The sequence below is a fragment of the Osmia bicornis genome, chromosome 7 (genome assembly GCF_907164935.1).
Source record: "Osmia bicornis bicornis chromosome 7, iOsmBic2.1, whole genome shotgun sequence".
NCBI lineage: Eukaryota > Metazoa > Arthropoda > Insecta > Hymenoptera > Megachilidae > Osmia > Osmia bicornis.
The window spans coordinates 4,176,849-4,190,986 of record NC_060222.1 but is presented as its reverse complement, the minus strand read 5'-3'; the positions used below and the strand labels follow the sequence as shown (position 1 = coordinate 4,190,986).

The 14,138-nt window shown below is 42.8% G+C and overlaps 3 protein-coding genes across 3 annotated transcripts; all 3 read left to right on the top strand.

The window, feature by feature from the left end:
- The first annotated feature begins 2,233 nt into the window (after nt 1-2,233).
- On the top strand, nt 2,234-3,739 carry LOC114873786 (nuclease SbcCD subunit C-like). Its single transcript, XM_029182463.2, is given in 5 exon segments — nt 2,234-2,251; nt 2,747-2,986; nt 3,046-3,242; nt 3,300-3,537; nt 3,644-3,739. Coding segments are annotated over 5 exon segments (789 nt in total).
- Nucleotides 3,740-8,527: 4,788 nt separating this feature from the next.
- LOC114873229 (ATP-dependent RNA helicase DBP2-like) lies at nt 8,528-9,714 on the top strand. Its single transcript, XM_046286344.1, has 4 exons — nt 8,528-8,539; nt 8,822-9,047; nt 9,081-9,347; nt 9,416-9,714. The coding sequence occupies exons 1-4, from the start codon at nt 8,528-8,530 to the stop codon at nt 9,712-9,714; spliced, it is 804 nt and encodes a 267-aa protein (XP_046142300.1).
- Nucleotides 9,715-11,148: 1,434 nt separating this feature from the next.
- Nucleotides 11,149-11,993, top strand: LOC114873241 (MAGE-like protein 2). Its single transcript, XM_029181357.2, has 5 exons — nt 11,149-11,160; nt 11,243-11,366; nt 11,489-11,569; nt 11,633-11,742; nt 11,805-11,993. The coding sequence occupies exons 1-5, from the start codon at nt 11,149-11,151 to the stop codon at nt 11,991-11,993; spliced, it is 516 nt and encodes a 171-aa protein (XP_029037190.2).
- The last annotated feature ends 2,145 nt before the right edge of the window (nt 11,994-14,138 follow it).

Genomic DNA, 14,138 nt, shown 5'->3' with positions numbered 1-14,138 from the left:
AACGTTGTTATTAGGAAGATTGCAGTAACTGTGACGGGTGATGTCGACTAAACCGCAGGCCACGAAACCGAGGAAATGCAACGTTAACGAGTCAGGTCATTGACACCTGTGCTTAGGCGACGACAGTCAGGGAGAGTCGCGGAGATTTGACGCGGTTTTTCTCGACACGCTTTTTCTTAATCGTAGAAAACCCATTCGGTTGTCTCGCATCGCTAATCGCTGAATATAAAAGATCATCGACTCCGGCTCGCAGCCAGTTAACGGAGAACTTTGCTATCCGTCTGTGTCGATCGAATCGACGCGATGCTGGTACGTTTTGCATTTAACCGGACGAATGTCAAGATGAAATCTTCATTGTGCTCTTAGTGAATTCGGTGAAATTATTCTATTTCAGATACTTCTTGTCGTATTGACCGTGGCGGTGCTGGATACAACCGTCGGGACGGAGTACCAATTTCATTTGAGATCCAGAAGAGGAGTCGAAGCTGGACAAAATCCTCAGGAATTTCGTCAGTCACGGTATAAGAATCCAAATGTACAAAATACACGAATCGAGGATGCAAGGCCTTCTTCTTACAAGAGCGGCAAAATAAATCAGGAAGAATCGGTGAATGCACCGTACAGTAATTTACGTCAGTCTGAATCTCAAAGCAACGAATCGCCGTATTTAGATAAATTGTTCACGATGACTGCGAGTTACAAGGTTGCAAGTGATAAAATTAAACCATCCAAGCAAATTATCCAGCCACATAATCAGAATCCAGGAACAGAAGGTGAGAAATTAAATCCATCTATTTCATTATCTACTAATTATTTTTTTTTCAGGTGCTTACAGTGCGTTTCCGTCTTTCAACGCCCAAGTCCCATTATACAAATCTTCAGGCATGCAAAGTTACGCGTCGATTTTCCAGAACAACCCTTACAGCGATGCTACCAATCAGAAGAAACAATCTCTGCCAGTTCTTCAACTACAAAATCCTCAAGATCTCTCCACGTACTTGACCAGCTTCCAAAATCAACCGTACCTCTTGAACCCTACCGACTATCGGTTCAGTTTCGTCGGCAAAGCTCCAAAGGTGAATAACGTGCAACTGGGTTCGCCGTTCCTGTCGCCGCTTTCCAGCTTTCAGAGTCAAGTGGTCCCGATTTCCACGGCAGTCAACAGCCCGCAATTTCCACAGTACAAAGGAGCAAGCATACAGATTTACCCGACTGTCGGCGGTTTCCCGGCGACTGCTTATCAGCCTCTTCAGACGCAGCCGCAATTGCATTTTCAACAGGACACTGTGCAACGTGTGCAACCTGTTGGGGGTGTTCGTCAGTCGACACCCGCGCAGGAAATAAGAGCCGACGTGGAGATCATCGACAAGCATCCCTCGACTCCTCCCCCGAAGAAAGACGACGAGGATGGGGATGATGAAGGAGGTTTGTGTTTAAAATTAGCTTTTTGATTTTTCCAAATATTAAAATAATTTTTTCGCGCAGGTTACAGGCCGAATTCAGAGGCCGATGAAGAGTACGATGATAAACCGGACAGGTATTTTAAAGCTCCTCGAACAGAAGGGAATTTCAAGCCCTCCACGACGTTCCCTTTTAAACAATACGACGAGAAATTTGGAAAGTACTCCGATCAGAAGCACGAAGAGGAAGTTGATTACGATAGCAATGAAAGGATCCTGTCGAATAAATATCAATCAAAGGACACTTTGTCAAAGCCATACTATAGTAGACAAGAAGAAGAAGAGGACGATGATGGTAGAGGAAGTTATGAGAAACAGAAGGCTGAAGAAAGCTCGGAGAATACTTACAGACCTAAATATTTCGATAAGAATTTCGACGAAGAGTTTGAGGCTTCGTATAGAAAAGAATCACCGCAACAAAGTAAGTTTCTGTAGTTTTTAGAGAAGCAGAAAAAGAGGAAAAGTGATTTGTAATTTCAGAATCAAGAAGAGACGAATCGGAAGATCCTTCCAGCGAAGAGAATCGAACGAGTCTGAAGTATTACAAGGCTCCACATTATTACCAGGATAACGAAGGACATAGCAGCGATAATTTAGGGAGGGTATCCAAGGTGATACACGAAGAAGGTTTTGGATACAGAATATCCAAGGGGAATAAAAGATTTTGAAGTTGAAATTATAGAATAGTCTAAGATTCATCATTAAGAATCTATAAACCCGTTGTTATTGTTATGTATATTTGTATATAAGTTCTATATAAATTTTTATCACGAATGAAACTTACTTGAAAAGTCATTCCACTTTCATATCCACATAGTTAATCGATCAAAATTAACTCGTACCTAAGATTGAACAGTGACCTTTGACACAGTTATTCGCATCAAATAAATCTCGCTTTCCCTCGTAAGAAATACCTGAAGCAAATCAGATAACATAGTCACCGAGATCCTTCAATTTCCGGGCAAGTAACTGCTGTTCCAGTAGAGTAATTGTACATCGAATCGGTCAGAATAAATGGTCATTAGACAATAAAGACCTGTAATTTCATTGTACCGTTCCTATATTTACTTTACCTTAATGGCTTTAATTAATCCCGTCATTAAATCGACGTCGTCCTCCCACGAATACGAATCTGTATATATACTGGTCCTTAGAGCCGAAGCATTCAGTATCATCGATAACATCATCCAAAGCTGTTTCGAGATGAAGACCATCGGCATGGTAAGAGCAGCTACACCTGAAACAAAAATTCCACTACGTCAGAATAATTTTCGAAATGTCAACAGATCATTATTGCTCTTGCATGGGCAAGTATAGCAGAGTCAAAACCGCAAGGGAAGAAAGAGAAAAGAGGGGTGGCACTGTTGGGACCATCGGGTTACGACTTCTTTGGGGTTGCGCCCATATTTTCCACCGCCCCATGGACACCCACCAATTTTGGGTCTACTTCTTGGAGCTCGTCAGGTGCACCTGATGTCCCCTTAACGCAAGTTCAAGTTCAAGCCACCCATGATGTCGCTATTCAGGTTAATAACTAAATTCCTCTTTTTATAACAATAGGATGATTTATTTAAATTAATTACAGACGCTCAAAGATTCCTCCTCTGGGACGCCGAGCATTGCTTACCCTCCGGACGTTCTGAAAGCCATTCAACAAGCAAAGGACGCGAATCGCAACGTGAATTTGGCTCAGCAGAGAGTAGCAGAGGCTAAACAAGCCGCTGTCATTCAACAAAAGCTCGCACTGGCTAAGGAAGCCTCGGCGAGGGAGGCTGCAGCAAGGTAAATTACGAAAACCAAGTAGTCCTCTTTGATACGATCCTTTTACCGTCTCCTTAGATCGCAAGAGATCTCGTCGAACGCAGAAGCCGAGGCCAGAGCCAGTGCAAAACAATTGGTGGCAGCTCAACAGAGATTGGCGTCCCTAAAGGATGCAGTTGCAGCTGCACAAAGGGTGGCTGCAGCCAGGGAGGCGGCTGCAGCGGCTGCGATTCAGAGGAACGCGGCTGAAACTGCCGCTCAATTGCAGAAACAGGATGTCGACAAGCAGATCAGTCAGAGCGAACAGGAAGCGAAGGTACGCTTCGTTTGTTAATAAATATTACTACTATCATACAAATTTCTGAATCTTCTATGAGAAAGAGAAGAAGCTTTCCATTAAAGAAAGTTCTTCGAATTTTCAGGAGAAGGACATAATTGCCGCCAAGGAAAACGCTGTGGCGAATGCCGTGCAGCTGTCCGCGCTGCAGAAACCACCGCATCATCCCTGGAACCGCTGAAACCCTTTATTTTATTATACAAACACGTTAATTTTGTATCGGTGATGGTGTACCCAATTGTTTATATTTGTTATCAATAAAATTCGTTTCAAAATTTCTGTCTCTTAATTTGCCCGATAATCATCTCGTTTAATTAACTGGAAAATGTGGCTGTGGTTTGGGTAACCGCATCGTGGAAGATTATCTAACAAGAATCCGCGATCGTGACACACTTATCGTTGCACCAGGTTCAAGAATCTCTGCTTAACCATTTCCTGGACTGATTCGAGACAATGGCAGCGAGACCGGTACGCTGGCAGGAAGTGGCAGTGAAAGTTACAGTGGGCAGCGTGATTCGTTTCGCAGGAAGACAGTACCAAAGAACGCAATATCAGTGTCCAGTTACGTGCAACGCCCTGTTAGCGGCGGCAGCATCTACGACCGGGTTGGATAAACTGTCCGTATCGAATCTGCCGAGGTATCCCTCTCTGAATCCTTTCACTCGCCTCTTTCTCCACCATCACCTTTCTCCCCTGAAACCCTGCCATGCCGGGCCGTCCCGGTTCCACGAATCAGTAGTAATTATCTAGGAAGAAAGTCGTTCGATCAAAGTCACCCCTACCCTTGCCCCTTGACCGTTCACCTGGGACAATGACCCCTATTTGTTTCGAGAGACTACGTAAGCCTCTTGAATAATTAAACGGTTCTAATTTTTTCGGTTTTTATTAAAAATAAAAGTCCAGTTACGAGAAATAATTATTTAATAATTTTTCATCGAAAAAGCAGGAACGATCTAATCTGTTTCGAGAATAGGATCGTAATAACTGTAGTTCGGGCAGATACAGCTATTTTAATGGCCACCGACTCCTCCTTTCACGCTAAACCAGCCAATACTTTCATCGATGCTGCTTTTTTTGGATCTACTCGCTTTTCGCCTTTTACCTCACCCAGTTTTATTTTCTTTACTTTCTTATTGCGTGAAAGAACGCGCTGCTCTCACCGAAACTAGCCGTGACTCGAACTTTTTTTCCAACTGCCCGGGTCACGAGAGAGTGCCATTCTGTATTCAACGTCAAAAATGTTACAAAAATGGTAACGATAATGTATTGAAAGTTTCCCATCTATAAACCCATAAAAACTTAATCACATCCGGAGTTTTAATTGATTTAATCGTCTTCGGTTAGTCACGGTTCGGTTGCACGGTAGAATTTCATGCCGGTGACATCGCAAAATAGGGCAAAACGGAAGAAAGAGAATCTCGCCGTAGGAAAGGAAATCGCTTTCGACGCCAACGAGCCAAGGAAAGATCACGATCGGTCCGCATGGGCGTTCACCGCGTTCACTGATCGCGTTAGTTTCTGAATCTTACCGTGCATTCTGTCAGCGTTTCTCGAGGAAGATCGAGCAAAGATCCTTGATCCTCCGGTCCCGTGAATCTCCATCGATTTATTTCGTGGAAAATCCCTTTGTCGAAATTTCCTATAACCCTGTGTTAGAAATTCAACCAAAAACGAAAGAGGATCTCGGTGCATAAAATAGAAAGCTAGACAACGATGGATCTCTTACAGAAATAGTCCGTGACTATTTCATTTCCCACGTACGAAATCACCCTTCGCAATTCTCCATTTCATCGACTTGACACTGTAAGTCAATTCTCATCCGAGACGTACAGAAACGTCGGGTGTCGTGTTTCGTCGCACGAGCGTATTTCCTACCGACGTGTGTCGGATATGAGTTCGAGCATGCAAGTCCGGTTTCCAAGAGAGAGATCATCAGTGCGTCTAGGAAGGGGAGAGGGAGAAAGCGTATAAAAAGGATCGGTCCATCGGCAACTACCCGCAGTATCAGTATACGTTTCTTCAACCACCGTTCTTAATAGTAGACCTAAAAAAAAAAAAACAGAAATGTCCATTAATGTAAGTAGCCTTAAAAAGCATAAGATGATTTATACGAATCAAGGACGGTAATGAAAAGCGTTCGGAGGAACAGTGAACCGTGGTAGCGAGGGATGTTTCGCGTCTCCATGAAAACTGCGGCCAGTATCGTGAACGATATCGGTGAAAAGTGACTATTGTTTGCTCTCGCGTATCTTCTTCCATACACAAGCTCGATGTACATTGTCGAGGGCTCGTAAAGCCGCTGGCATTATGGCCTCCATTCGTCTCCCGCTTTATATTCATGCTTCGGAAGTTACGATCGCACTCAGCGAACGTTATACTCGCCGGCGAGTGATTTACCAGCATTTGCTGACAGAGTTTATAACGTATCGATAGAGAAAAAGTTTACTTGCTATTCTTCGTGTTACGAATATTCATCGTTCCCATTGTTTCAGGTACTGCTGCTGTGTCTAATCGCGGGATGCACTTTAGGGAGCATCGAGGCAGGTGGTGACGAAGGCTGGCAAGGGTGAATTAAATATTAAAATTTTTTAAAAAGGAGATTCTAATAGATGATTAATTCACAATTGATTCGAAACAGGGTAGCAAGCGGTGGTTACGATTCCGGACACGGCATGGAATTAGGACACGCATCAGGGGGTGGACTGTACGATAGTTTGTCTAGTTACGGTTCCGGTTATGGTTCTTACGGGGGTGGGGGTTACGATCATGGATTGCACGGAGGACACGTGCAGCATCACTATGCACCAGCTGTGCCAGTAAGCGAGCACATCGAAGTGACGAAACCTATACCGATACCTGTCGTTAAAAATGTCGGTAAGTTTCCCTCATCGATCATCGTTCCAAAGTTAAATGGAAGTAATTACTTCTTCCTAACACGTCTGATTACTGACGTTAATTACAGTACGCGTTGCCTTCTATTTATAAAGGGAAATTATTTTCTTTTACCTTCAGGAGTACCGGTCGCTCACCCTGTGGCGATAGCAGTGCCACATCCGGTGGCGGTGGGCGTACCACAGCCATATCCGGTTCACGTACCGGTACCAAAGCCCGTCGCCATTCCAGTGGTGAAGACAGTCGCGATACCGGTCGAGAAGAAGGTGCCGTACCCTGTGGAGAAGGTGATACCCGTTCCGGTAGAGAAACACGTGCCCATACCTGTGGAAAAGCACATACCTGTGCCGGTGGAAAAGCCTTACCCCATTCACGTGCCGGTTTACAAACACGTGTTCCATCGGGTGAAGTCTTACGGCCACGGTTGGAGCCATTAACCGATTACGTCAGGACACCGCCGAAGGATGCACGCTTACAAAACACGCCTGCGAATGAAAACAGAATGTAATAAATTCATCGTGTGTAGCGTTAAACACGCGAGAAGATTTTGATTCGCTTTCTTGAAAGCTCACGATACGCAACCCTAGGACGTTTCGTCTTTATTCGAATCGAAAAGATCGACGAAGCGTCACTTCATACAAAGATGAAAGAATGTCACTGATAGTTATTTATGTCTGTATGTTTGTTTGTTTTGTTACTTTGTTAGCGAATAAAATTGATCGAGTTATTTTTATTAAACCCGTTGCTTGTTTATCTACTCCCCTCTGAAAATTAATGCCGGTTGATCGATCACGTGGCTGTCGCTTTCTTAAAAAACCATCCATCACAACTGGTAGCGAGAGATAATTAATGATGATCGCAATGCGCGGAGAATTTCATTTGTTTTATTTCTTCAATTAAAGATGAGAGGATTACGATTACGGAGACTGCTCTCTTTTCAACTGACTTCGAAAAAGGAGGAGGTTACTTAATTTAATCAGTATATTTTTCTCTTTTTCATTTGTTCGAGCGAGTACAAAGTTGAGGCACTTTCGATATAATTGTTCAGCAATTCGCGTGAGTTTCCGAGGAAATTGCCGGAGCGATTTGAGTCACGAATTCCCACGTATCTTGCCACAGCCTTATAATTATTATAATTTTCTGGATAATAATGGACGGCAGGCGTAGTTTACACATAGTTGTTTTTTAAAGACTTTCGTTATGCTCTCTCCACAAGGCAAACCGAGATTCGCGAGCATGACTCCTGTCTCAAATACACCTGCACGCGATCTTCGAATATCTGTCGCGAGATTAGAACGTTTTTGCGCCCGGGCTTAATTACAGAAAGAGGAAGGAACCACTTCTGGAACGAACAAATGAACAAATATCGACAGAACGTCGAGCGATAGTTACAACTGTTAGCAAATAAGAAACACGCGCGAATGATTTGCAACAACGCGAGAAAGCGTGTATTTTAATTCCTATATATAAAATTTCTAGCAAGTTTCTAGCAAAGATTCCCTATGCTTTCAACCAATGAAACGATAGAATTTTCAGTGAAAAGTCAAAGGATCAGAAATTCTGAACTTCACTGAACTTAATTCTGCAGGAATCGACAAAGGAACGTAATCACAATTACCTAACAAGCACTGCATCCAGTTTCCTCGTAGAAACGCTCACCGAGTCAATGACAGAAGGAGACTGTAAAGTTAATAAACTGGCGTGGTATCAGGTTCAAGAAACTTCAAAGTTCCACTATCCTCGAAGTAGCACCGAGATGATGGTGGGAGCGGCGGCAAATGGTAGATGAAAATTACGAGCATACGTGGGCAATCACCTAAGAAGAGAATAGTAAGCGTTCAATTCGTACGGTACAAGGGAGTTAGCAAGAGTGGCCAATGCCTAGGACGTGCTCGCCGAACCGATAGACGGGAAACAATTGTACCGGTCGGCTGCAATTCACTGGAGTCGGCCTTTGGACTAAACTACATCCCCGACAGTGAAAGGCTCGACGGTATATTAAGAGGAGCAATGAGCATAGATGTATCAGTCGCTCAAGAAACTTCTGTACAGTGAACACAGCTATATGCATAGAAACATGAATCGGATCGTGAGTAACAAATTCGGATATAATTTTTCTAACACTGGTTAAATTAGAAAATCTTAAGAATACCATCGCGTTAAATCAAATTTCCTTCGAATCATGATGGTCAATTAGTCTTAAAATATCTGAATATTTTTATCTCTGTTACAATTACTTGGCAATCTTACTTCACTTAACGACCACTTAATTAACACACGATACCTGCATTTTCAAGTTCACACTATTCCATTCACCGTAGACATTCGACTGTGCATTCTCTTTCACGAACCTTACCTTCGACTTACGTAGGTGCTGCTTTCTCTGGTGTCCTTGGCCACGGCCGCGCCATTGATCGTGAAACAGGATCAAAACGACCATCAACAGTACCAGCTCTACGGTGGTTTCCAACCGATCGAAAGATCCGACCATGAAAGCCTCGGCTCATCTTCAGGGGGTGGAAGTTACGGCGGCGAGTACAGCAGCGGGGGCGGCTATGGCGGCGGCTATGGCGGCGGCTATGGCGGCGGTTATGGCGGTGGTCACGGTGGCGGCGATTACGGTGGCGGAGACATCGGCGGTGGTTACGGCGGTGGTTACGGAGGCGGCGATTTCGGAGGCGGTCACGGTGGAGGTCTCGAAGCATCTTCGGGACACTTGGAAGGTTCCAGTGACCACTTGAGCTCGGATTACTCTTCTTATGGCGGTGGTTACGAGGGCGGTGACGAGGGTGGAGTTTCCCTCGACGGCGGTCACCACAGTGTGGTGCAAAGTGTCCCTGTGTCGGAGCACGTCGAGGTGACGAAGCCTATACCCATAAAAGTGATCAAACACATCGGTAAGTTTAAAATTAAAGCACTTTTATGCGAATAATTTTGTGATATATTAAAATTTTTCGCTTTCCAGGGGTACCAGTTCCTCATATCGTGAAGATTGCTGTACCCCATCCAGTGGCAGTCGGCGTTCCCCAGTCGTATCCAGTTGCGCATCCGGTACCAAAATTGGTACCAGTTCAAGTAGTGAAGACCGTCGCTGTCCCTGTGGAGAAGAAGGTTCCATTCCCTGTGGAGAAACATATTCCGGTGCCTGTCGAGAAGCCGATTCCCATCACGATCGAGAAACACGTGCCAGTGCCGGTCATCAAACCGTATCCCATCAAGATCCCCGTCTACAAAACCATCTACCACCACGCGAAAAAGCATTAGAACGTCGCGAATCATTAGACAATGATCTCGCAAAGACGTTCACTGCTTCTGCTCAAGGCTCGAATCAACGTCCATCGAACAACCCTGATGGAATCGATATGAATGTCAAGGGAAAATGATTATACGAGGGTGTCGCGACTGAGTTTATTGTTTTTTCTGTATATATGTTAAAAACTGTTACTATTATATGTTTGTTTTTCTACTTTTATAAATGTTACTGTTTTTGTTTTTCCAATAAAATGATTGAAAATGAACGAATAAGTATTTTCCTAGTGAAAGTTGATCACCAGTAAAAGTTTCAGAAAATTCCTCCTCTCGATGCCGCCAGATAATTCCTCTACGTATTAATGTATCAAGCAGGAAGTAGATATTCCGTATTAAAAACAAACTAATATAAACAGTTTCGCTGTTGCAAAGCATGATTTTGATGCAAATTATATTTCCAACAAATACGACACGTTCGTTCGTGGAAACTCGATAAAAATTTAGATGAAAAAACTTTCCATGGAATATTAGAAGGAAAATCAAATGATTTTCCTGTTGTTTCGAATAGACACTAACGGTCGTCGCACCTGGTTGATGAATCCATGTTAAGCACGCTAGAGATCATAATCGAAACTTTCACTGTGGTATTTTCGATACATCAGCTGCAGATTCCATAGAAAGTGAATGCTTCGCGAGCGATCTAGTTCGACACTGGAGGAAATACGATTGTCACGATCAACCACCGTCAACGAGCCGTGAAGATGCAGGAAGTCGACGAAGATAATAACCGACGAGTAATCCTGCGTAACGTGGCTAATGATTAATAATAATTAACGAAATTAACAGGAAGTGATCAAGCTTACGTTTTTAATTAATTATGTCGACTGCCTGCGACACATTATAATTGCAATTATCTTAAACACGATCAAGTCTTGAAAGTTCTAAAAATAATTTAATGATAATAGCTGTTTTGCTATTTTTATAAATTTACCCCTTTTATATTTTCTTACATTCCTGTTACATTCACTTATCATTGCAAAATTGTACTCGCAACTATTACCAGGAAATAGGAAGTACCACCCTCATCATCTGTCCACCACAAAGTACTCTTGATATTACTGTAATTACATTCACTCACGAAATACCGAGCCGCGGTGTGAAAGAAGTGATAGAAAGGTGAACAATCGAGTCGTCGGTTTAATGAGAACAGGAAAAGACGGGGAATTATGTAGGTTGCTCATCGCTGTTCTAAAGAAAGACGGAAATCCTGTGTTACGTAATTGTTCTAAGGGAGAAACGTAACTTGCACGGTGAAGGTGTCGAATAGCATTTCTCGGAATAGTGGGGTTGCGTGTCTCTTACCAGCTATATAAAGTGACTACCCAAAGAATTTGTCTCGAGTTGATATTTTATTCACGAAGCAACTCGTTGGCAGAGAATAAGAGAAACATGGAAAAGCTCGTACGTGTCGTTCAATCATTTATATAGATAATTATGCCAGTGACTAATAACAATGAACTTTTTCAATCTTACTTTGTTTAAGATCGTGGTTCTGGCAATCATTGAGTTCTGCTGGGCCAGCGAATTAGGATGGGGAGGTCATGGACTGACTTTGGGGGAAATTGACGTGGGTCACGAAGGAGGAGGCTTCAGTTTGGACGAATTAGGTCTGATTCAGCTGTCACTATTGAAAATTTATCCAGCTGGTCGAAGACATAGTTAAAGATTTTTTCAAATAAAGCTGGTTGTGAAAAATTCTTGTCATAGGTTTTTTTTTTTATTGCATTAGGAGGATCAGAACACGAGATTGGTCTGGGAGGTCACGGAGGAGGAGGAGGAGGTCACTTTATACCCGTTGTTAAAGAAATTGGTACGTAAATTATTGTCAAGTGAAATGTAGAATTTTACACCACGTGAAATTGAATTGCAACAGGAATACCGATACCGAAGAAGGTTCCATTCATTGTACCGAGCTTGCAAGTACAATCCATTCCCCAAAGCTACCCAGTTCCGGTGGTTGTGCAGAAACCCGTTCCATACCCGGTAAATATTTAACATTAAAACTTAATTAGATAGTTCGCATAATAATATTCGTTTCTTTTCAGGTGGAGAAACAGGTGTTCACCAAGGTGGAGAAGAAGGTACCCACCCCAGTGGAGAAAATCATCCCTGTGAAGGTCGAGAAGCATGTTCCCTTCACTGTGGTGAAACACGTTCCTGTACCTGTGCCGAAACCAATTCCCATCAAGATCCCAGTTTACAAGACGATCATACACAGACACAAGGGACACTAACAGCAAATCGAGAGTTCAAATTGTTGATTATTCTGCCATTCATCGTTCCTGTAATATCTGTTGCTTGTTCCATCATATTGTATTTTAAAATTGTTTGTTAATAAATGACCTTATTCGAAGCACCATGGTATTTGTTAATTAAATCCATCTAACGAAGAGTTACGATTATTGATCACTGTTCCACGGGAAGAAAGGGAAAATGCATTGAATTCATTGTGAAAAATCTGAACAAAGAAGATTTCTCATTACAGTGACACGGTGTTACTTAACGAAGCGTTGCAACTATTGGTCACTGGCTCGCAGTAATAAGACCTAGCAAGGCGTAGAGGAGAAAGGAGAATGTCGCGTATTCCGAGAGCACTGGTAGCGAAAGTAATCGGTGCGATTACTTTCCTCTGTCATTGACCTTCGTAAATTCGACTGCCAGAGTCCATTGAAAGGACGAACGTTCGAAGAGATTGTAAGCTGCGAGCAAATTCTCAACAGTGAAAAGATATAATATTAACTATCTGAAAAAAGAAGGTGTAGCTGATCGAGAGAACGTGTGCTCCATTTACGAAGGGATTGTCTAACAGACACAGAAAAACGATAAGGAAACTTCAACTTTGCTTTCACTCTCTGTTCTTTCATTTTCATTTTTGAACGCGGAAGTAACACGATTCTATAATTAAATATGTAACATTGACAAATTTGTAGCGAGAGGAAAAAGAAGTGTAGGCGAAAGTGAGACGCGAAGATGATCTCGGTAATTGCAGGGATGTAAAAGGAGGAAGAAGAATCGTGAAATCATAACGCTGTGTAAAGGAAAGAGAAATTGCGCGGAAGGTTTCACGCAGCGTGTTCCTTCTTTGAATCTCATCAATATGCAACGGTTAAACACTTTTTCGTGAACGTTCGCGGAGAAATCCGAGTGGGATCCGTCAGACTGGGCGACGATCGCACTTCATGCTAGAAAAAGTAGAGAAACGATGCAAAAAGTGGTCAGAAAGAAAGTTTAACGACGGCAGACTGTTTCGAGCCTCAACCAATTGCGAGCGATAATCACCTGTTCGAAATGAAATAAAAGCGATATTAATGGAAGGAAAACTGCTCTCATCAATGATCTTAATCGCTTTCGATTTCTGTTCAGATAATTCCTGATCAAATTATCCGGAAAGAGGCGCAAGGATTCTATTAACAATTACTTTTCAATTGCTTCTTTACGATAACGAGAATAATTGAATACTGAAAGAAAGTAAAATTCAAATCCTGCCTCGAGAACAATTCTCCTCTGAAATTGAACGTTAAAATATTTTCTGCGGTTCCTCGACGATCAAAGGGAGGTGCGATCGATCTCGAGCGCTAAACGATGGCTCCCCAGGAACAACGATATCATCGTGAAAACTGTTTGAGCGAGTAACGTTAATGGCGTTGCTTGTTCGCCCGTGGGAAATAACCAAACGTTCCTCTCGAGGTACCCGTTGCTGTCGATAGAAACGAGCTCCTCGAGGAGGAAGAACAATAGGAAAAACGCGAAAGAAGGTAAAAGCCTTCTACTTCGAAAGGTGAACGCACGGAAGGGATCAAGATACATTTCTTCGGACCCTTGAAAATCTTGCAAATTTCTCCAATTGATTAATACGAGCAATAATAATTGACTTTCGTTTCGCTCCAATTTTTCTGCAATGGGTGTCCTCGAATCGCTATTGAACCTCAAGTTTCTAACTTGTCACGTTTGACTCGTTTCGGTGTCTTTAGCGACTCGTTCCTTCGAAGCCGACAAGCATCGCGTGCCAATAAACGAGGATGAATTAAAACGGTACCTCGAGTCGTGACAAATGGGCAAATGAATCGAGTTGTTCTTAGCTCGATCGTATTCCTTTCGAGGAAGATTGATCGGCCATTAAGAAATCAATTTTTCTTCAAGCTTGTTTTCGAACAATTTCGAATAATAAGACAGGACCCGTTTAATGCGAAAGTTGGTTGCACGTTTAGGAAGACGAATATTCGCTGAGAGAAATTCGCGGTCTTTGGAAACCGTACCAAAATCACAGATGAACTTTCTACCGTGAAATGGGTAGACCGACTCTCATCCAAAGCTATTACCATATTACACATTATCTGTACCCACGCTTGCATTAAATTCATACCGTAGTTGCATTTAAT